At 30.2% G+C, this 25,787-nt stretch overlaps 1 protein-coding gene across 2 annotated transcripts in view; it reads left to right on the top strand.

Annotated features, from left to right (window-relative positions):
* The window catches only part of LOC145265440 (centromere protein M-like), a 174,871-nt gene that overhangs the window by 143,174 nt on the left and 5,910 nt on the right, over positions 1–25,787 (top strand). The window contains exon 6 of one of the 2 annotated variants that reach the window (XM_080121285.1): positions 19,911–20,153. The exons of the other annotated variant lie outside the window; for it this stretch is intronic. Coding sequence (XP_079977411.1) covers positions 19,911–20,138 — 228 coding nt within the window. The 3' untranslated portion in view covers positions 20,139–20,153. Of the gene's footprint in view, positions 1–19,910; positions 20,154–25,787 lie in introns of those variants that run through there. 2 annotated transcript variants of the gene reach the window in all.

Here is a 25,787-nt window from a genome sequence, read left to right as displayed (position 1 = left end):
ATGCGTTCAGATTTTTATCATTTTTTTCTCAATACTTTCAGATTTTTATCATTTTTTTCTCAATACTTTCAGATTTTTATCCTTTTGTTTTGATCAATGCATTAAGATTTTTATCATTTTTTTTTGATCAATGCGTTCAGATTTTTATCCTTTTTTTTATCAATGCGTTCAGATGTTTATCATTTTTTTTTATCAATGCGTTCAGATGTTTATCATTTTTTTTTTTGATCAATGCGTTCAGATGTTTATCATTTTTTTTTTGATCAATGCGTTCAGATGTTTATCATTTTTTTTTTGATCAATGCGTTCAGATGTTTATCATTTTTTTTTTGATCAATGTGTTCAGATGTTTATCAAAAAAAATGATAAACATCTGAACGCATTGATCAAAAAAAAATGATAAACATCTGAACGCATTGATAAAAAAAAATGATAAACATCTGAACGCATTGATAAAAAAAAAATTTTTATCAATGCGTTCAGATGTTTATCATTTTTTTTTTATCAATGCGTTCAGATGTTTATCATTTTTTTTTTATCAATGCGTTCAGATGTTTATCATTTTTTTTTTATCAATGCGTTCAGATGTTTATCATTTGTTTCTCAATGCTTTCAGATGTTTATCATTTGTTTCTCAATGCTTTCAGATTTTTATTATTTTTCTCAATGCTTTCAGATTTTTATTATTTTTCTCAATGCTTTCAGATTTTTATTATTTTTCTCAATGCTTTCAGATTTTTGTTATTTTTCTCAATGCTTTCAGATTTTTGTTATTTTTCTCAATGCTTTCAGATTTTTATTATTTTTTCTCATTGCTTTCAGATTTTTATTATTTTTTCTCAATGCTTTCAGATTTTTATTATTTTTTCTCAATGCTTTCAGAGTTTTATTATTTTTTCTCAATGCTTTCAGAGTTTTATTATTTTTTTATCAATGCTTTCAGATTTTTATTATTTTTCTCAATGCTTTCAGATTCTTATTTTTTCTCAATGCTTTCAGAGTTTTATTATTTTTTTCTCAATGCTTTCAGAGTTTTATTATTTTTGCTCAATGCTTTCAGAGTTTTATTATTTTTTTCTCAATGCTTTCAGATTCTTATTTTTTTCTCAATGCTTTCAGATTTTTATTATGTTTCTCAATGCTTTCAGATTTTTATTATTTTTCTCAATGCTTTCAGATTTTTATCATTTTTTTCTCAATACTTTCAGATTTTTATCATTTTTTTCTCAATACTTTCAGATTTTTATCATACTTTTATCAATACTTTCAGATTTTTATCATACTTTTATCAATACTTTCAGATTTTTATCATACTTTTATCAATACTTTAAGATTTTTATCATACTTTTATCAATACTTTCAGATGGTTATCATTTTTTTTATCAATGCGTTCAGATGTTTATCATTTTTTTATCAATGCGTTCAGATGTTTTTCATTTTTTTTATCAATGCGTTCAGATGTTTATCATTTTTTTTATCAATGCGTTCAGATGTTTATCATTTTTTTTGATCAATGCGTTCAGATGTTTATCATTTTTTGATCAATGCGTTCAGATGTTTATCATTTTTTTATCAATGTGTTCAGATGTTTATCATTTTTTTATCAATGCGTTCAGATGTTTATCATTTTTTTATCAATGCGTTCAGATGTTTATCATTTTTTTATCAATGCGTTCAGATGTTTATCATTTTTTTTATCAATGCTTTCAGATTTTTATCATTTTTTTTTGATCAATGCGTTCAGATTTTTAACCTTTTTTTTTTTGATCAATGCGTTCAGATTTTTAACCTTTTTTTTTGATCAATGCGTTCAGATTTTTAACCTTTTTTTTTTTGATCAATGCGTTCAGATTTTTAACCTTTTTTTTTTTGATCAATGCGTTCAGATTTTTATCATTTTTTTTTATCAATGCTTTCAGATGTTTATCATTTTTTTTTGATCCATGCTTTCAGATGTTTATCATTTTTTTATCAACGCATTCAGATGTTTATCATTTTTTTTGATCAATGCGTTCAGATGTTTATCATGTTTTTATCAATGCGTTCAGATGTTTATCATTTTTTTTATCAATGCGTTCAGATGTTTATCATTTTTTTTTGATCAATGCGTTCAGATGTTTATCATTTTTTTTTTGATCAATGCGTTCAGATGTTTATCATTTTTTTTTGATCAATGCGTTCAGATGTTTATCATTTTTTTTTATCAATGCGTTCAGATGTTTATCATTTTTTTATCAATGCGTTCAGATGTTTATCATTTTTTTTTATCAATGCGTTCAGATGTTTATCATTTTTTTATCAATGCGTTCAGATGTTTATCATTTTTTTATCAATGCGTTCAGATGTTTATCATTTTTTTATCAATGCGTTCAGATGTTTATCATTTTTTTATCAATGCGTTCAGATGTTTATCATTTTTTTTGATCAATGTGTTCAGATGTTTATCATTTTTTTGATCAATGCGTTCAGATGTTTATCATTTGTTTGATCAATGCGTTCAGATGTTTATCATTTTTTGATCAATGCGTTCAGATGTTTATCATTTTTTTTGATCAATGCGTTCAGATGTTTATCATTTTTTTTGATCTATGCGTTCAGATGTTTATCATTTTTTTTGATCAATGCGTTCAGATGTTTATCATTTTTTTTGATCAATGCTTTCAGATGTTTATCATTTTTTTTGATCAATGCGTTCAGATGTTTATCATTTTTTTTGATCAATGCGTTCAGATGTTTATCATTTTTTTTGATCAATGCGTTCAGATGTTTATCATTTTTTTTGATCAATGCGTTCAGATGTTTATCATTTTTTTTGATTAATGCGTTCAGATGTTTATCATTTTTTTTGATTAATGCGTTCAGATGTTTATCATTTTTTTTTATCAATGCGTTCAGATGTTTATCATTTTTTTTGATCAATGCGTTCAGATGTTTATCATTTGTTTGATCAATGCGTTCAGATGTTTATCATTTGTTTGATCAATGCGTTCAGATGTTTATCATTTGTTTGATCAATGCGTTCAGATGTTTATCATTTGTTTGATCAATGCGTTCAGATGTTTATCATTTGTTTGATCAATGCGTTCAGATGTTTATCATTTGTTTGATCAATGCGTTCAGATGTTTATCATTTGTTTGATCAATGCGTTCAGATGTTTATCATTTTTTTTTATCAATGCGTTCAGATGTTTATCATTTTTTTTTATCAATGCGTTCAGATGTTTATCATTTTTTTTTTGATCAATGCGTTCAGATGTTTATCATTTTTTTTGATCAATGCGTTCAGATGTTTATCATTTTTTTTTATCAATGCGTTCAGATGTTTATCATTTTTTTATCAATGCGTTCAGATGTTTATCATTTTTTTATCAATGCGTTCAGATGTTTATCATTTTTTTTTGATCAATGCGTTCAGATGTTTATCATTTTTTTTTATCAATGCGTTCAGATGTTTATCATTTTTTTTATCAATGCGTTCAGATGTTTATCATTTTTTTTGATCAATGCGTTCAGATTTTTATCATTTTTTTTGATCAATGCGTTCAGATGTTTATCATTTTTTTTGATCAATGCGTTCAGATGTTTATCATTTTTTTTTGATCAATGCGTTCAGATGTTTATCATTTTTTTTATCAATGCGTTCAGATGTTTATCATTTTTTTTTATCAATGCGTTCAGATGTTTATCATTTTTTTATCAATGCGTTCAGATGTTTATCATTTTTTTATCAATGCGTTCAGATGTTTATCATTTTTTTTTGATCAATGCGTTCAGATGTTTATCATTTTTTTTTGATCAATGCGTTCAGATGTTTATCATTTTTTTTATCAATGCGTTCAGATGTTTATCATTTTTTTTTATCAATGCGTTCAGATGTTTATCATTTTTTTATCAATGCGTTCAGATGTTTATCATTTTTTTATCAATGCGTTCAGATGTTTATCATTTTTTTTTGATCAATGCGTTCAGATGTTTATCATTTTTTTGATCAATGCGTTCAGATGTTTATCATTTTTTTTATCAATGCGTTCAGATGTTTATCATTTTTTTGATCAATGCGTTCAGATGTTTATCATTTTTTTGATCAATGCGTTCAGATGTTTATCATTTTTTGATCAATGAGTTCAGATGTTTATCATTTTTTTTGATCAATGCGTTCAGATGTTTATCATTTTTTTTGATCTATGCGTTCAGATGTTTATCATTTTTTTTGATCAATGCGTTCAGATGTTTATCATTTTTTTTGATCAATGCTTTCAGATGTTTATCATTTTTTTTGATCAATGCTTTCAGATGTTTATCATTGTTTTTGATCAATGCGTTCAGATGTTTATCATTTTTTTTGATCAATGCGTTCAGATGTTTATCATTTGTTTGATCAATGCGTTCAGATGTTTATCATTTGTTTGATCAATGCGTTCAGATGTTTATCATTTGTTTGATCAATGCGTTCATATGTTTATCATTTGTTTGATCAATGCGTTCAGATGTTTATCATTTGTTTGATCAATGCGTTCAGATGTTTATCATTTTTTTTTGATCCATGCTTTCAGATGTTTATCATTTTTTTATCAATGCATTCAGATGTTTATCATTTTTTTTTATCAATGCGTTCAGATGTTTATCATGTTTTTATCAATGCGTTCAGATGTTTATCATGTTTTTATCAATGCGTTCAGATGTTTATCATTTTTTTTATCAATGCGTTCAGATGTTTATCATTTTTTTTTGATCAATGCGTTCAGATGTTTATCATTTTTTTTTGATCAATGCGTTCAGATGTTTATCATTTTTTTTTGATCAATGCGTTCAGATGTTTATCATTTTTTTTTGATCAATGCGTTCAGATGTTTATCATTTTTTTTATCAATGCGTTCAGATGTTTATCATTTTTTTTTATCAATGCGTTCAGATGTTTATCATTTTTTTTTATCAATGCGTTCAGATGTTTATCATTTTTTTATCAATGCGTTCAGATGTTTATCATTTTTTTGATCAATGCGTTCAGATGTTTATCATTTTTTGATCAATGAGTTCAGATGTTTATCATTTTTTTTTCGATTTATTTGTTCAGATGTTTATCATTTTTTTTGATCAATGTGTTCAGATGTTTATCAAAAAAAATGATAAACATCTGAACGCATTGATCAAAAAAAAAATGATAAACATCTGAACGCATTGATAAAAAAAAATGATAAACATCTGAACGCATTGATAAAAATTTTTTTTTTATCAATGCGTTCAGATGTTTATCATTTTTTTTTTATCAATGCGTTCAGATGTTTATCATTTTTTTTTATCAATGCGTTCAGATGTTTATCATTTTTTTTTATCAATGCGTTCAGATGTTTATCATTTGTTTCTCAATGCTTTCAGATGTTTATCATTTTTTTCTCAATGCTTTCAGATGTTTATCATTTGTTTCTCAATGCTTTCAGAGTTTTATTATTTTTCTCAATGCTTTCAGATTTTTATTATTTTTCTCAATGCTTTCAGATTTTGATTATTTTTCTCAATGCTTTCAGATTTTTGTTATTTTTCTCAATGCTTTCAGATTTTTGTTATTTTTCTCAATGCTTTCAGATTTTTATTATTTTTTCTCAATGCTTTCAGATTTTTATTATTTTTTCTCAATGCTTTCAGATTTTTATTATTTTTTCTCAATGCTTTCAGAGTTTTATTATTTTTTCTCAATGCTTTCAGAGTTTTATTATTTTTTTATCAATGCTTTCAGATTTTTATTATTTTTCTCAATGCTTTCAGATTCTTATTTTTTTCTCAATGCTTTCAGATTTTTATCATACTTTTATCAATACTTTCAGATTTTTATCATACTTTTATCAATACTTTCAGATTTTTATCATACTTTTATCAATACTTTCAGATTTTTATCATACTTTTATCAATACTTTCAGATGGTTATCATTTTTTTTATCAATGCTTTCAGATGGTTATCATTTTTTTTATCAATGCGTTCAGATGTTTATCATTTTTTTTATCAATGCGTTCAGATTTTTATCATTTTTTTTTGATCAATGCGTTCAGATTTTTAACCTTTTTTTTTTGATCAATGCGTTCAGATTTTTAACCTTTTTTTTTGATCAATGCGTTCAGATTTTTAACCTTTTTTTTTTGATCAATGCGTTCAGATTTTTATCATTTTTTTTTATCAATGCTTTCAGATGTTTATCATTTTTTTTTGATCCATGCTTTCAGATGTTTATCATTTTTTTTTGATCCATGCTTTCAGATGTTTATCATTTTTTTATCAATGCATTCAGATGTTTATCATTTTTTTTGATCAATGCGTTCAGATGTTTATCATTTTTTTTGATCAATGCGTTCAGATGTTTATCATGTTTTTATCAATGCGTTCAGATGTTTATCATTTTTTTTTTATCAATGCGTTCAGATGTTTATCATTTTTTTTTTGATCAATGCGTTCAGATGTTTATCATTTTTTTTTTGATCAATGCGTTCAGATGTTTATCATTTTTTTTTTGATCAATGCGTTCAGATGTTTATCATTTTTTTTTTTGATCAATGCGTTCAGATGTTTATCATTTTTTTTATCAATGCGTTCAGATGTTTATCATTTTTTTTATCAATGCGTTCAGATGTTTATCATTTTTTTTTATCAATGCGTTCAGATGTTTATCATTTTTTTATCAATGCGTTCAGATGTTTATCATTTTTTTATCAATGCGTTCAGATGTTTATCATTTTTTTATCAATGCGTTCAGATGTTTATCATTTTTTTTTGATCAATGCGTTCAGATGTTTATCATTTTTTTGATCAATGCGTTCAGATGTTTATCATTTTTTTTATCAATGCGTTCAGATGTTTATCATTTTTTTGATCAATGCGTTCAGATGTTTATCATTTTTTGATCAATGCGTTCAGATGTTTATCATTTTTTTGATCAATGCGTTCAGATGTTTATCATTTTTTGATCAATGAGTTCAGATGTTTATCATTTTTTTTGATCAATGCGTTCAGTTGTTTATCATTTTTTTTGATCTATGCGTTCAGATGTTTATCATTTTTTTTTATCAATGCGTTCAGATGTTTATCATTTTTTTTGATCAATGCTTTCAGATGTTTATCATTTTTTTTTATCAATGCGTTCAGATGTTTATCATTTTTTTTGATCAATGCGTTCAGATGTTTATCATTTTTTTTTGATCAATGCGTTCAGATGTTTATCATTTTTTTTGATCAATGCGTTCAGATGTTTATCATTTTTTTTGATCAATGCGTTCAGATGTTTATCATTTTTTTTTATCAATGCGTTCAGATGTTTATCATTTTTTTTGATCAATGCGTTCAGATGTTTATCATTTGTTTGATCAATGCGTTCAGATGTTTATCATTTGTTTGATCAATGCGTTCAGATGTTTATCATTTGTTTGATCAATGCGTTCAGATGTTTATCATTTGTTTGATCAATGCGTTCAGATGTTTATCATTTGTTTGATCAATGCGTTCAGATGTTTATCATTTTTTTTTGATCCATGCTTTCAGATGTTTATCATTTTTTTATCAATGCATTCAGATGTTTATCATTTTTTTTTATCAATGCGTTCAGATGTTTATCATGTTTTTATCAATGCGTTCAGATGTTTATCATGTTTTTATCAATGCGTTCAGATGTTTATCATTTTTTTTTATCAATGCGTTCAGATGTTTATCATTTTTTTTTTATCAATGCGTTCAGATGTTTATCATTTTTTTTTATCAATGCGTTCAGATGTTTATCATTTTTGTTTGATCAATGCGTTCAGATGTTTATCATTTTTTTTTATCAATGCGTTCAGATGTTTATCATTTTTTTTTGATCAATGCGTTCAGATGTTTATCATTTTTTTTATCAATGCGTTCAGATGTTTATCATTTTTTTATCAATGCGTTCAGATGTTTATCATTTTTTTATCAATGCGTTCAGATGTTTATCATTTTTTTATCAATGCGTTCAGATGTTTATCATTTTTTTTTGATCAATGCGTTCAGATGTTTATCATTTTTTTGATCAATGCGTTCAGATGTTTATCATTTTTTTTGATTAATGCGTTCAGATGTTTATCATTTTTTTTGATCAATGCGTTCAGATGTTTATCATTTTTTTTGATCAATGCGTTCAGATGTTTATCATTTGTTTGATCAATGCGTTCAGATGTTTATCATTTGTTTGATCAATGCGTTCAGATGTTTATCATTTGTTTGATCAATGCGTTCAGATGTTTATCATTTGTTTGATCAATGCGTTCAGATGTTTATCATTTGTTTGATCAATGCGTTCAGATGTTTATCATTTGTTTGATCAATGCGTTCAGATGTTTATCATTTGTTTGATCAATGCGTTCAGATGTTTATCATTTGTTTGATCAATGCGTTCAGATGTTTATCATTTTTTTTTGATCCATGCTTTCAGATGTTTATCATTTTTTATCAATGCATTCAGATGTTTATCATTTTTTTTATCAATGCGTTCAGATGTTTATCATGTTTTTATCAATGCGTTCAGATGTTTATCATGTTTTTATCAATGCGTTCAGATGTTTATCATTTTTTTTTATCAATGCGTTCAGATGTTTATCATTTTTTTTTTATCAATGCGTTCAGATGTTTATCATTTTTTTTTATCAATGCGTTCAGATGTTTATCATTTTTTTTTTGATCAATGCGTTCAGATGTTTATCATTTTTTTTTTATCAATGCGTTCAGATGTTTATCATTTTTTTTTGATCAATGCGTTCAGATGTTTATCATTTTTTTTATCAATGCGTTCAGATGTTTATCATTTTTTTATCAATGCGTTCAGATGTTTATCATTTTTTTATCAATGCGTTCAGATGTTTATCATTTTTTTATCAATGCGTTCAGATGTTTATCATTTTTTTTTGATCAATGCGTTCAGATGTTTATCATTTTTTTGATCAATGCGTTCAGATGTTTATCATTTTTTTTGATTAATGCGTTCAGATGTTTATCATTTTTTTTTATCAATGCGTTCAGATGTTTATCATTTTTTTTGATCAATGCGTTCAGATGTTTATCATTTGTTTGATCAATGCGTTCAGATGTTTATCATTTGTTTGATCAATGCGTTCAGATGTTTATCATTTGTTTGATCAATGCGTTCAGATGTTTATCATTTGTTTGATCAATGCGTTCAGATGTTTATCATTTGTTTGATCAATGCGTTCAGATGTTTATCATTTGTTTGATCAATGCGTTCAGATGTTTATCATTTGTTTGATCAATGCGTTCAGATGTTTATCATTTGTTTGATCAATGCGTTCAGATGTTTATCATTTTTTTTTGATCCATGCTTTCAGATGTTTATCATTTTTTTATCAATGCATTCAGATGTTTATCATTTTTTTTTATCAATGCGTTCAGATGTTTATCATGTTTTTATCAATGCGTTCAGATGTTTATCATTTTTTTTTATCAATGCGTTCAGATGTTTATCATTTTTTTTTATCAATGCGTTCAGATGTTTATCATTTTTTTTTATCAATGCGTTCAGATGTTTATCATTTTTTTTTTGATCAATGCGTTCAGATGTTTATCATTTTTTTTTTATCAATGCGTTCAGATGTTTATCATTTTTTTTTTATCAATGCGTTCAGATGTTTATCATTTTTTTATCAATGCGTTCAGATGTTTATCATTTTTTTATCAATGCGTTCAGATGTTTATCATTTTTTTATCAATGCGTTCAGATGTTTATCATTTTTTTATCAATGCGTTCAGATGTTTATCATTTTTTTTTATCAATGCGTTCAGATGTTTATCATTTTTTTTTGATCAATGCGTTCAGATGTTTATCATTTTTTTTATCAATGCGTTCAGATGTTTATCATTTTTTTTGATCAATGCGTTCAGATGTTTATCATTTTTTTTTTGATCAATGCGTTCAGATGTTTATCATTTTTTTTTTGATCAATGCGTTCAGATGTTTATCATTTTTTTTTTGATCAATGCGTTCAGATGTTTATCATTTTTTTTATCAATGCGTTCAGATGTTTATCATTTTTTTTATCAATGCGTTCAGATGTTTATCATTTTTTTTTTATCAATGCGTTCAGATGTTTATCATTTTTTTATCAATGCGTTCAGATGTTTATCATTTTTTTATCAATGCGTTCAGATGTTTATCATTTTTTTTTTGATCAATGCGTTCAGATGTTTATCATTTTTTTGATCAATGCGTTCAGATGTTTATCATTTTTTTTATCAATGCGTTCAGATGTTTATCATTTTTTTTATCAATGCGTTCAGATGTTTATCATTTTTTTGATCAATGCGTTCAGATGTTTATCATTTTTTTGATCAATGCGTTCAGATGTTTATCATTTGTTTGATCAATGAGTTCAGATGTTTATCATTTTTTTTGATCAATGCGTTTAGATGTTTATCATTTTTTTTGATCTATGCGTTCAGATGTTTATCATTTTTTTTTGATCAATGCGTTCAGATGTTTATCATTTTTTTTGATCAATGCTTTCAGATGTTTATCATTTTTTTTGATCAATGCGTTCAGATGTTTATCATTTTTTTTTATCAATGCGTTCAGATGTTTATCATTTGTTTGATCAATGCGTTCAGATGTTTATCATTTGTTTGATCAATGCGTTCAGATGTTTATCATTTGTTTGATCAATGCGTTCAGATGTTTATCATTTGTTTGATCAATGCGTTCAGATGTTTATCATTTGTTTGATCAATGCGTTCAGATGTTTATCATTTGTTTGATCAATGCGTTCAGATGTTTATCATTTTTTTTTGATCCATGCTTTCAGATGTTTATCATTTTTTTATCAATGCATTCAGATGTTTATCATTTTTTTTTATCAATGCGTTCAGATGTTTATCATGTTTTTATCAATGCGTTCAGATGTTTATCATTTTTTTTAATCAATGCGTTCAGATGTTTATCATTTTTTTTTGATCAATGCGTTCAGATGTTTATCATTTTTTTTTTGATCAATGCGTTCAGATGTTTATCATTTTTTTTTGATCAATGCGTTCAGATGTTTATCATTTTTTTTTGATCAATGCGTATAGATGTTTATCATTTTTTTTTGATCAATGCGTTCAGATGTTTATCATTTTTTTTATCAATGCGTTCAGATGTTTATCATTTTTTTTTATCAATGCGTTCAGATGTTTATCATTTTTTTATCAATGCGTTCAGATGTTTATCATTTTTTTGATCAATGCGTTCAGATGTTTATCATTTTTTGATCAATGAGTTTAGATGTTTATCATTTTTTTTGATCAATGCATTCAGATGTTTATCATTTTTTTTGATCTATGCGTTCAGATGTTTATCATTTGTTTGATCAATGCGTTCAGATGTTTATCATTTGTTTGATCAATGCGTTCAGATGTTTATCATTTGTTTGATCAATGCGTTCAGATGTTTATCATTTGTTTGATCAATGCGTTCAGATGTTTATCATTTGTTTGATCAATGCGTTCAGATGTTTATCATTTTTTTTGATCAATGCGTTCAGATGTTTATCATTTTTTTTTGATCAATGCGTTCAGATGTTTATCATTTTTTTTTGATCAATGCGTTCAGATGTTTATCATTTTTTTTTGATCAATGCGTTCAGATTTTTATCATTGTTTTGATCAATGCGTTCAGATGTTTATCATTTTTTTGATCAATGTGTTCAGATTTTTATTTCAGATTTTTATTATTATTTTTATCAATGCTTATGGTATGTAATAGTAATTTAGCAAGTCAATTTCTTTGATTAACTAGGTCTGCAAGGATGTTCCCTCAATCTTGCTGTATTTTTAGTGTTTGAATTTGTTTGCTGAGCCTTTGTTTGATTATGATGGAAGATAAATTCTTTGTGTTCATTTTGTGTTAGGGTGGGTAGGTCGACTTTTAGAATCACTAGTTTTAACCTTTAATGACTTTGAGGATAAAACCGTATCAATATTTCATATCAAAATAAAAAAGATTACAATATTTTATCAAGCTTGACTCGAAGCCAAATGAACAATGTACCTTGAATATTTTTTTTCTGCCGCAATGTCATTAGGAAAAGGCTACATTGTCTTCTTTCATTTTAAGTTCGTTCAAATCAATGAGCATCAAACTTTTATTTTTATTTCTGGCTATAAATAAAGTATGATAATATTTAAAAGGTTTTTTTGAATATACAAAATCAGTTCATTATTTAAAAATACCTAAAATTACCTTCTCCTTATTTGTCCCTCAGTCCTCATTCAATGAGTGATTTTTCTGACAAAGGGCGAAGAAAAAGCTGCTTAAAGGTCGGTAGTACTTGGTGACTTGATGATGTCAGAAATTTTTCTGTCTCTGTCTGTCTTTGTGGCCATGTCACTAGTAAGGGTGCTGGAGGTAAACGTTTTGTCTGGGCTGACGTTATCCGCCTGATAGTCAGGAACCCGAACCTTCGATTAACCACTGAGGAGGCTGTCCTATCAGCAGGCGCAAAGTACTGGGACTGCTGTATTGCCATTTGGTGAGTGGATCTGGACCATGCAGAAGTCTCTGGTGGGGCCTCTCGATGCCATACTAGTGGGTAATTGTTACGGCTTTACCTTTTCGTGTGCTACAAAAAAAAAATTTTTCCTGTCTTTTTCTCTCTTACTTTCCTAACCAAGTATGCCGACCTATTCCACAAATCCCAAAACCTCAACATGAAATATCTCCAGAATAAAAACTCGATTAAACCTAGAACCCCATCTTCCAACGTAGACCCCTACTACCAGGTCTCCTTCTCCAACATCAGGGGTCTACATTCCAACCTTCCAGAGGTTGAAACCCAATTACAGGAGACGAAACCGAACATATTATTTCTAAGTGAAACTGGAATAGGGCTGACCACTTCCCTAGATGAGTTCATAATTAACGGATACTCTTACTTAACAGCTAAATCTGACTCCCAAGATCGCCATGGGCATGGAATATGTGCCTACATTAAGGATGGCTTCCTGTGTGGCAGGGATATCTCTAGAAAAGATCCTAATTTACCCTATATGTGCTTCAGGGTTGCACTTGCTAACACCACTGCATTTATATTTGCCCTCTATCGGCCCCACAACAGCGGAGTTACTATCTTTAAGAGCATATGAGAAAATAGACCACATACTGTCTTCACATCACTCAGCTAACATCCACATCTGTAGTGACTTCAACGTCCATAACGTGGAATGGCTGACCCATTCAAATAAGACAGACGATGAGGGGAGGTTCTGTCATGATTTTGCCATTGCTTATGACCTCACTCAGATTGTTCGCGAACCCACCCGTGTGCCCGATACATCCGGTCAATATGCAAGCCTCCTAGACCTTTTTCTCTTAACTTCCCCTGAGCTATGTTCATGTTCCGTTCATTCTCCTCTAGGATCCTCCGACCACTCCGTCATATCAGTTAAGATAAAAACGAAATGTAAGAAGTCCCCAGACATACTCTTCCACCGTACTGTATACCGATACTCTATGGCTGACTGGGATAGCTTCCGTACATTCATATCTGATTTACCTCTGCACTCCATGTTTAAAAAGGAAGTGTCCTCTATAGTATCAGATCTGACCGAATGGTTAATTGTAGGCATAGACCAATTCATACCATCTAAAAAATTCCAACAAAAACCTAACAGCCAGCCATGGTTCTCCCCAGAATGTGCTGCTGCTATCGCACACAGAAATCACTTTTTCCATAGCTACCAACGTAATAGATGCACTGAGACTAAAGCTGCTTTCAGGACTGCCAGTAACCACTGTAAAAGAGTAATAAAAAATGCTAGAGAGCTATATGCCCAGTCTGTTAAATCCAAGGTAGCTGATCAGCGTCTTGGTTCCCACCAGTTTTGGCAAATAACAAATAGGATCCTGAACAAAAGTGTGCGTTCTATCCCAACCATTATCAATGGATCAGAGGTCATCTCGTCAGCGTCAGACAAGGCCAAACTATTTGCAAAGAACTTTGCAGCTAATTCTACCCTATGCGACGAAGGCCATCAACGCCCCATATTTCCTCCTATAACACAGAACAAGCTAGGTAACATACAAATATCCGTGCATGAGGTCGCCAAGCTAATCAAGAACCTAGATTCCAGTAAAGCAACTGGCCCTGATGGCATCCCAATTATAGTGTTAAAAAAGCTTCAACCAGAACTTGCTCCCATACTTACGAAACTATTTAAGCGCTGCCTTAAGGAGAAGTGCTTTCCGACTCGCTGGAAGACCTCATCAGTTTGCCCTGTATTTAAGAATTCAGATAATGTCATCTCCCTCTCAGTACAGGCTAATAAGTCTCCTGTGTGTTATGAGTAAGTTGCTGGAATCCATATTAAATAGAGAAATAGTCAACCACCTCAGCAGGAACAACCTTCTTAGTGACACACAATATGGTTTCCGCTCTGCAAGATCTACCGCAGATGTGCTGACGGTTATATCCCACAGGATTAGGGAATCTCTTGACAAAGGCTTCCTTTCTAGGGCAATTGCTCTTGACATATCAAAAGCCTTCCACAAGGTATGGCATAAGGGTCTACTTCACAAGATTTCCAGCTACGGTATAACTGGAAATGTTTTCTCAATCATTAAATCATTTCTCTCCAATAGGCTCATAAGAGTAGTGGTAGATGGACAAAAATCGGAGGCCTGCAATATAAATGCTGGAGTCCCTCAGGGGTCAATCCTGGGCCCAACTCTCTTCCTGATCTACATCAATGACCTCCATAAACACATACTTAAATTATTCGTTGACATCTATGCTGATGACACGACCATCTACGGCAACACATCAAAGGCTGTAAATGACAAAGTTCTCTGATTCTCTCTCCTCTGATCTCGAACGCGTGGTTCAGTGGGGAAACTCCTATCCTTACATCATCAACGCTCTGATCCCCATCTGGCATCAATTGTGATGGATGGCTCTTGTCTAGGTGAGGCCCCGTGTTTTGACAAGCTTCTGGATGTGTCCTTTACTCCTGATCTGAAATGGAACACGTACATCAAGTCTGTTGCCAAGGTCGCTGGAAAGATGGTGGGAGAATTGCATCAGTAGTGAGATATCTTCTGGAGCGGTAGAAGGATCCCACCATCTTTCCAGCGACCTTGGCAACAGTACGTCCAAGGATGGAATACTGTTGCCATATCTGGGCAGGAGCTGCTAAAAACAGCCTATCCTGCCTTGACAGAGTACAAAATAGACTTCGTGGCTTAGTGGGGGATATCCTTTTCTCTACCCTGCAACCTCTCTCCCACAGCAGAGACGTTGCGAACCTATCCTTGTTTTATCGTTATTTCCATGGCAGGTGCTCGTCTGAACTCCAATCTCTGGTCTCCCCTCGCCAATCTTTCACGAAAAACACCCGTCTAGCTGAATCCACTGTGAAAAATTTCCCCCACTCTATATCTGTGCCTAAATCAAAACGCGGATTCCATGAACAAAGCTTCTTTCTTAGAACTGCACGCCTGTGGAACTCTGTTCCGTCTGCCTGCTTCCCACCGGACTCCAGCTTGGATATCTTCAAGTCCAACGTTAACAAATTCCTAATGAACCACCCCCTTAAGTAAACACTTCATCAAATCTCAACACTAACGTAATGTACTTGCAATAACCCTTATCCCTGAGTGTCTTCCGGGCCTTGATAAGTGGTGATCACTGTGTAAAAAAATTAAAAAAACCTCCGTTAAAACTCAAACTCAAGCAATTTCTAGAAATGATCATTGAAAAAATTTAAATATTTCCCAAAATTATTTAAAACTAAACAAAACCTTTTTTTAAAATGAAAATGCACACAAAATTTGATTACCTACATAAATATCATAATATAATGATTAAATTTATTCATGTTTTTTCTTGATACAAGTCTGTGAATTGTTTTTTAATTTTGAAATAAAACTTTCATATTAATAAAATCACATTTCAAACCCATAAATTTTTTAAATGTTTTTTTTTTTATTTACTCCTGATTTTCTATTACTCAATTTTTTAACACGTCAATAAATAATGCACTTTTTGACACGTCAATAAATGATGCACTTTTTGACACGTCAATAAATAATGCACTTTTTGACACGTCAATAAATGATGCACTTTTTGACACGTCAATAAATAATGCACTTTTTGACACGTCAATAAATAATGCACTTTTTGACACGTCAATAAATAATGCACTTTTTGACACGTCAATAAATGATGCACTTTTTGACACGTCAATAAATAATGCACTTTTTGACACGTCAATAAATAATGCACTTTTTGACACGTCAATAAATAATGCACTTTTTGACACGTCAATAAATGATGCACTTTTTGACACGTCAATAAATAATGCACTTTTTGACACGTCAATAAATGATGCACTTTTTGACACGTCAATAAATAATGCACTTTTTGACACGTCAATAAATAATGCACTTTTTGACACGTCAATAAATAATGCACTTTTTGACACGTCAATAAATGATGCACTTTTTGACACGTCAATAAATAATGCACTTTTTGACACGTCAATAAATAATGCACTTTTTGACACGTCAATAAATAATGCACTTTTTGACACGTCAATAAATAATGCACTTTTTGACACGTCAATAAATAATGCACTTTTTAGCACGTCACTAATACACAAACAGAACAGTTTTGAACCATTTTTATGATTAGTTTTCTTATTTTAATCTATTACACTAATGCAACCTGCGGAAAGTTCACAGCTGCCTCTTTCATATGTAATACAGGGTTGGGCATGAATACTGTTTAAAAATAAGACTCAGATTTATCCCCCAAAAAAAATAATTTATTACAGAATTATGAGCAAATACTGAAGGAATAATATGCTAAAAGATTTCAAATGTTTCTCTTCACTACAAATGTTTCTCTTCACTACAAATATTTTTCTTCACTACAAATATTTTTCTTCACTACAAATGTTTTTCTTCACTACAAATGTTTCTCATCACTACAAATGTTTTTCTTCACTACAAATGTTTCTCATCACTACAAATGTTTTTCTTCACTACAAATGTTTCTCATCACTACAAATGTTTTTCTTCACTACAAATGTTTCTCTTCACTACAAATGTTTCTCTTCACTACAAATGTTTCTCTTCACTACAAATGTTTCTCATCACTACAAATGTTTCTCTTCACTACAAATGTTTCTCTTCACTACAAATGTTTCTCTTCACTACAAATGTTTTTCTTCACTACAAATGTTTCTCTTCACTACAAATGTTTCTCTTCACTACAAATGTTTCTCTTCACTACAAATATTTTTCTTCACTACAAATATTTTTCTTCACTACAAATGTTTCTCATCACTACAAATGTTTCTCATCACTACAAATGTTTCTCATCACTACAAATGTTTCTCTTCACTACAAATGTTTCTCATCACTACAAATGTTTCTCATCACTACAAATGTTTCTCTTCACTACAAATGTTTCTCATCACTACAAATATTTTTCTTCACTACAAATGTTCCTCATCACTACAAATATTTTTCTTCACTACAAATGTTTCTCATCACTACAAATATTTTTCTTCACTACAAATGTTTCTCTTCACTACAAATGTTTTTCTTCACTACAAATATTTTTCTTCACTACAAATATTTTTCTTCACTACAAATATTTTTCTTCACTACAAATGTTTCTCTTCACTACAAATGTTTTTCTTCACTACAAATGTTTCTCTTCACTACAAATGTTTCTCATCACTACAAATGTTTCTCATCACTACAAATGTTTCTCATCACTACAAATGTTTTTCTTCATTACAAATGTTTCTCTTCACTACAAATGTTTCTCATCACTACAAATGTTTTTCTTCACTACAAATGTTTCTCTTCACTACAAATGTTTCTCTTCACTACAAATGTTTCTCTTCACTACAAATGTTTCTCTTCACTACAAATGTTTCTCTTCACTACAAATGTTTCTCTTCACTACAAATATTTTTCTTCACTACAAATATTTTTCTTCACTACAAATGTTTTTCTTCACTACAAATTTTTTTCTTCACTACAAATGTTTTTCTTCACTACAAATGTTTCTCTTCACTACAAATGTTTCTCTTCACTACAAATATTTTTCTTCACTACAAATTTTTCTCTTCACTACAAATTTTTCTCTTCACTACAAATGTTTCTCTTCACTACAAATGTTTCTCTTCACTACAAATATTTTTCTTCACTACAAATTTTTCTCTTCACTACAAATGTTTTTCTTCACTACAAATTTTTTTCTTCACTACAAATATTTTTCTTCACTACAAATTTTTCTCTTCACTACAAATATTTTTCTCCACTACAAATTTTTCTCTTCACTACAAATATTTTTCTTCACTACAAATATTTTTCTTCACTACAAATGTTTTTTTTCACTACAAATGTTTTTCTTCACTACAAATATTTTTCTTCACTACAAATATTTTTCTTCACTACAAATATTTTTCTTCACTACAAATATTTTTCTTCACTACAAATATTTCTCTTCACTACAAATGTTTCTCATCACTACAAATATTTTTCTTCACTACAAATGTTTTTCTTCACTACAAATGTTTCTCTTCGCTACAAATTTTTCTCTTCACTACAAATATTTTTCTTTACTACAAATGTTTTTCTTCACTACAAATTTTTTTCTTCACTACAAATATTTTTCTTCACTACAAATTTTTCTCTTCACTACAAATGTTTTTCTTCACTACAAATGTTTTTCTTCACTACAAATGTTTTTCTTCACTACAAATGTTTTTCTTCACTACAAATATTTTTCTTCACTACAAATGTTTTTCTTCACTACAAATGTTTCTCTTCACTGCATTACAAAGTCTTTTGGAGAAATCATCAATAGCTGCATGCACAACATCTAAGGGTATTTTCACCCAGCATTTGATCAATTTTATTTTAATACCTTCAATATTTTGACAAGGAGTAGAACAGGCTTCACTTTCTATGGTTAACCATGAAGAATAATCAAGGGCGTTAAGTTAAAGTGATGGGGGAGGCCATTGTTCTTTGCTGATTCAGAACAAACAGTTTCTGTACACCACTGCTGTGTTACATGAGCAGTGTGGTTTGCTGCACTATCTTGCTGTTCATCACTGTACACAGAATTATACTCTGGCATTAAGAATGTCCTCAATGTAACATTCTTTGTTAATCTTGACCCCATGAGGGAGAAAAGCAAGTGGAAATTTCTCTCTCAGAAATGGCTGCCCAGGCTTTCAGTGATGTTGGTTTCTGCGTTCTGAAAACCTTAACTGCATTATCAGGTATTGCCTTAGGACTTCTCGCATTTTGATAATTGTGGGACGGTTGAAGTGAAAATAACTTTTCATCCCTGAAGATGATGTTAATGAGCATGCCTCTCTGATACAGTTTAACAAGACTTCTGGTGAATCTCATTGAAATTGTGGGTGCAGAGAGGAGCTGTCGCTTTTGCAGCTAATAAGGTGATATCTGTAGGTCACTTCGATATATTCTTCGCATAGTCTTTTGTGATGTTTGTGCTTCCTTGGCCATTTGTCTTATGGATCTTCTTGGATTTCACCTGATTTTTTTCCCTAACATTTTTGTTGAGTTTAGGTGTTCTTGAGATGCGGGGACAGCCTGATTGTTTAACTTTGATTGACAAAGTTTCCAGCTAACGATCAATCGTTTGTTTCATGAACATTCTGTTGATTTTGAGGTTTTTCCTTAACTTGAATATTATTGGTGGACACATGACCTTATGCTGCACTATAATGAATTTTCTATTCAATTCAAAAGATATTGTTAAAAATTAGTATCTTTTGTTTCTGAAAAATAAGAAATTTATTACATTATCATATATTGACAATAAAATAGTAAATTTATCTTAATATTATTATAAAAAATAGTTCCGAAATTTTATAACAGGACTTATGCCTCACCCTGTATATTGATGTTGGCATTCCATGGCTGTTTCGTGTAAATGAAGATGCCCTGATATTATGTAATGTTATGGGTAAGCATTTTCATTTTGTTCTTCGTACCGTCTGTCGACCCCATCAAAGTGCCAAACTAATAAAATACTTTGAACTCACTCTTTTTGAGAGACACTTTTATTTCCTGTCTGTCCTAACCATTATATATACCAAATTTTGACAGAGCTGTCACCAACTAGCAGGGAATCATTGTCGTTTGCTCTCTTTTTTCCTGCTGTTCAGGTCGTCTTTCCCACCCCACTCTCTCTGTTTTACTGCCCTGCTGCTATCTATGCATGACGTCACCAGTCCTGCTATCACCTACTGCTCCTCTCTCTACTTCACTCTGTCTTACTGCTCTCTACGCGATGTTGCCGCACATTATGGTACATTCCTTTCATACCTAAAAAAAAATTCTTACACAACCCGGGTTAGGAATATGCCAAAATCAAAGATTCAAAACAAAGAACAAAAGGAAACATTTATGTGAAACATTTTCCTGACAATTAAATATTTTTTGTTATTAAATATTTTTTGTTATTAAATATTTTTTGTTATTAAATTTTTTTGTTATTAAATATTTTTTGTTATTAAATATTAAAATAAAAAACAACAAAAGTCTTAAACAGTCTTTTTTTCAATGAACAACATTATTAAAATTTTAAATAGTCTTTAGTTTTAGAACAGTCGAAATGACAAGTGCTCAGAGTTTTTAGGAGGGAATATATTCAACTGTAAAAGGTCCCTAATTTCATCACAAGGCTAAAAATCTTAACATTCCTTTAACTGATATTTATCCAAAGTGAATTGGCTCATAAGCAATGTTTATAGAAACATTAGTTGAAAGTCAGCTTTTTTTCCCCTGCACTTTTAACGAAAAGAAGCATTTTTTTTTTCTGTGTTTCACTCGGTCTACATCCTGAGATAATTAATCTCTTACTTGCTCAAACCATATGTCTTGAAACCCTATTTTTGTTGATATCCGGCCCCACAGGTCAGAGGCCTTATTTGCGCCTCCGACATTTTGGCTATCAGTTGTTATTTTTTTTCACTTTATCAGGTACATCGTTTGTGGCACTGCACCTAAGACCTGCTTCATTCCATTTCCCCCTCATCTCTCACGGCTAACTGGCACTCCACCTTAGCCAACTCCACTATTTGTGCAGATCATGGTTCATACCACAATGCTCTCGCACCCTTTTTTTTTTCTTCCCATGTTATTTGAACATTATTCATCACTCATTGTCTTGCTCTGAGGACCCGCGACAAAAAAAAGAACCTTTCCAGGTCTCCAATCTACACCTTGCTCATATGCCCGTCATTATTGCCTATGGCTTGTATTTTGTTTAGATGTCAGTCTGCTTGCTACATCTTGAATTGCTCTTGTAAACTCCCCCACCAAACCTGTCATCACTTCGGTTAAGAACTGCTGCGTGTTCATTTTAGCATCAAAATTTAAAGAGACAGGCTTGTGATAAGTAAAGAAAAAAAAAATGTAGAAATACTCAACACTCAAACGGGAAAGGGGCTACAGAGAGGTCAGACAAAGATAAATAAAACCAGGACCTTCTCTCCTTTTCAGACCTCTCCCTCTATATATATATATTTAAAAGAAAAATGGGAGGTTCTTTTTTATTGTTGTTGAATAAAACCATATACCAATGTCAAAAAAAGAAAATAAAAACAGTCCAAATGATAATTAAAAAAAAATGTTCACCTTTACAGACGAATTCCTTCTCAAAACAAACTGTACTTTGATGATATTTCCAAAACAAATTTCTTTTTTTTATACACTTTTCAATACATCGGCGATATCTCTTATATATAATAACTTGATTGCAGAAATTCTCCTCTGAACAAAACTACAGTAGATTTGCAATAACAGATGCTACATGCAAATTTATTATGCCTAAACTTTTACCTGCCGTATGTAATTTTTGAACATCGCTACAGGCACATTTATTCATTATAATAAAATCCTATCTTACTTCCTACGAGTGACATCATCACGATTATCAACATCTATAGATGAAGTAGTTTGTATTTTCCCCTCTACTTGAAAAGTCCACCAACTTTCTCCAGTAAGGACCGGGTAAATATATAACCATTATAACTATATTGACCTGACACCCTTATTAACTGGATTAAACACTCAGACACCTACCACTACTATTGCACTTCACTATTCGAAAATAATAATTTCTCCCCAATAACATTCCGCCTATTCTCATTGGTTGCAACTATGAAATTCTATTATTCTGGATTGTACACCTTAATCAATATGGCCGATCAATTGCCACACATTTTTTAAAATCATTTATACTTTAGTATCGTCGCTTTTCCTTCATTTTACAAATTGATTTTTACAGTTACTTACAAGTTACACATTATTAGGATTAACATTATTTACACATTGTTACATTAAAAAATAAATTTGCAGTTTTTTAATATCATATCCAGTTTCCGCATCCTAAATTAACTGATGCTAAAATCTCTTATTTATATTTTGCTTTCCTTTATTTTAAAGACTGTTGTGTACAAAAATTAACCATAACATTTACTTAAAATTTACACATGTATTTACGCATTATTTGGATTAATATTATTTATACATTAATGTTCTACTAAATTGAACATGTACTTTGTTAGCATCACAGAAAAAAATATTGCGACAATATTTTTCTCGGTGATGGTCACAAAATATGCGTTCAATTCAATTGACTATAATTGAAATTCACTTCAGTATAATTGAAAAATGATCCCCGACAATAAAAGTCATGAAAAAAATTTTTTTATACACTTTTACGTTTTTCTTATCTGAAAGTTTGTTATCGATGTGATTAAAGTGAAAAAAGAAAAACAAATGTAAATTGTGGAATTTACAAGTGGGGGGGGGGGCAGCATTTTCATAAGTCCATCGAATCTCTTAATAAAAGAGAGTTGTATTAGCCCTCTACATCAAACTGACACCAAGCCTAGATTGGGGTAATTAGACAAAAAAAATATATATATATTTTTAATTTTCAAAATCATAAAAACCATTTCTTTTTATATAAAAGACATTTCCACACTCTAAGCCTGAATTTCATCCAGATAAATTATCATTTTCATTACTTTTTATTCAGTTTGTATTTGACTACATTTATGCTAGATTTTTTTCTTTTACTTCCTTTGTCTGTCAAATAATTTACATCGTTAAAGTACACATTTCCCCTTTATTACATTGCCTACAGATATACTTATTTGTTATATATTGTCTTTTTTTTTTTACTATCGTTGTTTTTTGTTTAGTTCTCCTTTGGGTTATTTCATGTCAAAACACCAGCAAAAAGTTGAAATCTGCACCCACCGACACCGAATTACTTGTAATTTGGCACAAATATTCCCCCTCATGAGTTAGAAAAATTTGCCTAATAATTTGGTCCTAAACCTTACCGTTCGGATTTTAGGGGTGAGGTAAAATTTGCATATTTTGCTTCTAAATTTATGCCGCAAAACGTCACAGAATTTCAGTGTTTTATAAAAATTAAAAAAAAAATACTTCCACATATTCAATATTTCTAAAATTTAGTAGGAAGGACATTTAGGGACTGTAGAATCCAAATATTTAATTATCATACCTGGTAGAAAATAAAATTTTGCTCACCCAAAAGCATGTCCCCCAAATCCTCAATTTTTTACCTATGTAGCTTATGGTCAGTCTAGAGAAAATATGTCCTCTTCAATTTTCAGAATATCTTGTTTATAACATACTATGACTGCTTAAGTTCTCAAAAAAAGTTTGTGAGGGTTTTTAGCCTACTTTAGAAGATATGGCCCTGCGAAGTTTATCTTTTTTTCTTCTATGTATGCTTGGTAATTCAGTGAAAGATTGATAAAAACAATCATCCTAATGCTCCCAAATTCCTCAAATGTTCATATTGTGTTAAGTAATTTCTTAAACTATTCAATAAGATAGTCTTTGTTAACTTAAAAAGAAAATATTTTAAATATATTTTGCAGATATTGCATTTTGTATGGTACGGATAGACTGTCTTCAACAAGTGATAAACATTGACTCATGCAGTAGGATCAGTATTTTATACAGTTTCTGTAGATGGCATTAAACATTAAATTAAAAGAAATTATTTCTGATTAAATTTAAAAAAAAAAATTAATTTCATTATTTTCACAAAACAAAAATTTGATTTTTTTTTTTTTTTTTTTTTTTTTTTTTTTTTTTTTTTAATGCATGTGAATTTTTAAAACTTTGTAATTGACACTAAACATTTATATATTTATATATCCATAAGAAATGCTTTCAATTTCATCACTTTGAAAATTCTTTATATTTTTTTACAAGTTTTCAAAAAGTTATTTTCATTAATCTAGTGATGAAAATATACAAATTTTAAACTATGCTGTGCACCAAATTTTGTTGTGTACATAGGATTAAATTGTTTTGTATACAATTTTTTGCATAGATAATTTATCCACTTTGGACAAATGATAAACTCTACCATTTGGTGTTGTAGGGACATCAATAGTGCACAGAATATTTGCTAATGGCACAAAGCATATATCCTTAAAATCCTCTTTCCAATAAAATAAATGTGATGGAAGAGCTGGATGCATGAACTTAATCAACAAGTCCTTATTTTCCATATAAATTTCTAGGACCATGCCAATCCAAATGTTACCTGCAACAAACATATTCTGAAACAACAAATTCCATTGGTTTTTCTTCAACCCCGATAGAGAAGTCATATATCAATTCATAGTTTTCATCTTCACTACATTGTTTCATGGCTATTTTATCTCTGTCGAGTGGAAAAAAAATTGATGAAAACTTCTTGTCCCTGGAAGTGTGGATGCATTTTCAAATCTAATTGTGAGACTTCTCCTTGCTTCCTCAACTTCCTCCTTTTTAATCAAAATGAATTTGATTCCTTCAATTATAGATTTGCAGTATTCAAACAGTTTCTGTTGAAAGGATTTGTTTGGAATTTGGTCTTCGTAGACTTTCTTTTGCTACTATCCTTTTCACTGTCCCACTTATGCCATCACATGGTTGTTTACCATGACTAGTTGCAAAGAAGTTCCATTTTGCATCAAATCCAAAATCTTTTTGATGGTTGCACAAATTGGCAAAGTTCTTATAATTCTTGTATTGTGCTGCACAACCATCTGTAGAATATTTGATACTTTTCACATTTGGCAAATTAACCTTGATCACCTCGATAATATTTTTCTATACCATATAAACGAATGTCACATCATGGGAGTTGTCACTCGATATAATACAAAAACATTGACTTTGCATTGTGTTTTCAAGCTTAAAATAGAATACCACTGGGTGTAAAGTAGATTGGGAGGTACTCCAATGAAAACTCTGGGTCTCTTCTTGAAAACAAATTTGTAATTTATAGCAAAATCCTCAAGAAATAAAACTTCGCTATCACTGATATCTTTTTTTTTTTTTTTTTTTTTAAATATCTGGATTGTGATTTAGCCAAGCAATAAAGTTTTCATTACCAATACATTCTTCAAGGGTGTCATAAAGACATTTTTCCAGCTTCTGTGATGATTTAGGACAATTTGGCCACCTATGAATCATACACTGTCTATTACTTTTATTGCAGACAATATACTTCAAGAGATCTTGATACAGTACATTCAGTGGTTCCAGTAATAGTTGGATGTTTTGGTGGATAGTGCATACACATACAGCATGTGTACCTGTGCTACCAGCAAGGACACACCATTTTGGTCTAAGACTACAAAATTTTGAAAACCATAAAGATACTGTCAGGTTCTGTTTCTTGAATGCTCTGAAGAACTCATTTAGGTT

The sequence above is a fragment of the Euprymna scolopes genome, chromosome 40 (genome assembly GCF_053919585.1).
Source record: "Euprymna scolopes isolate OS-2025 chromosome 40, ASM5391958v1, whole genome shotgun sequence".
Taxonomy (NCBI): Eukaryota; Metazoa; Mollusca; class Cephalopoda; order Sepiida; family Sepiolidae; genus Euprymna; species Euprymna scolopes.
The sequence above is the reverse complement of the archived record's forward strand: the minus strand, read 5'-3'. Positions and strand labels throughout refer to the sequence as shown.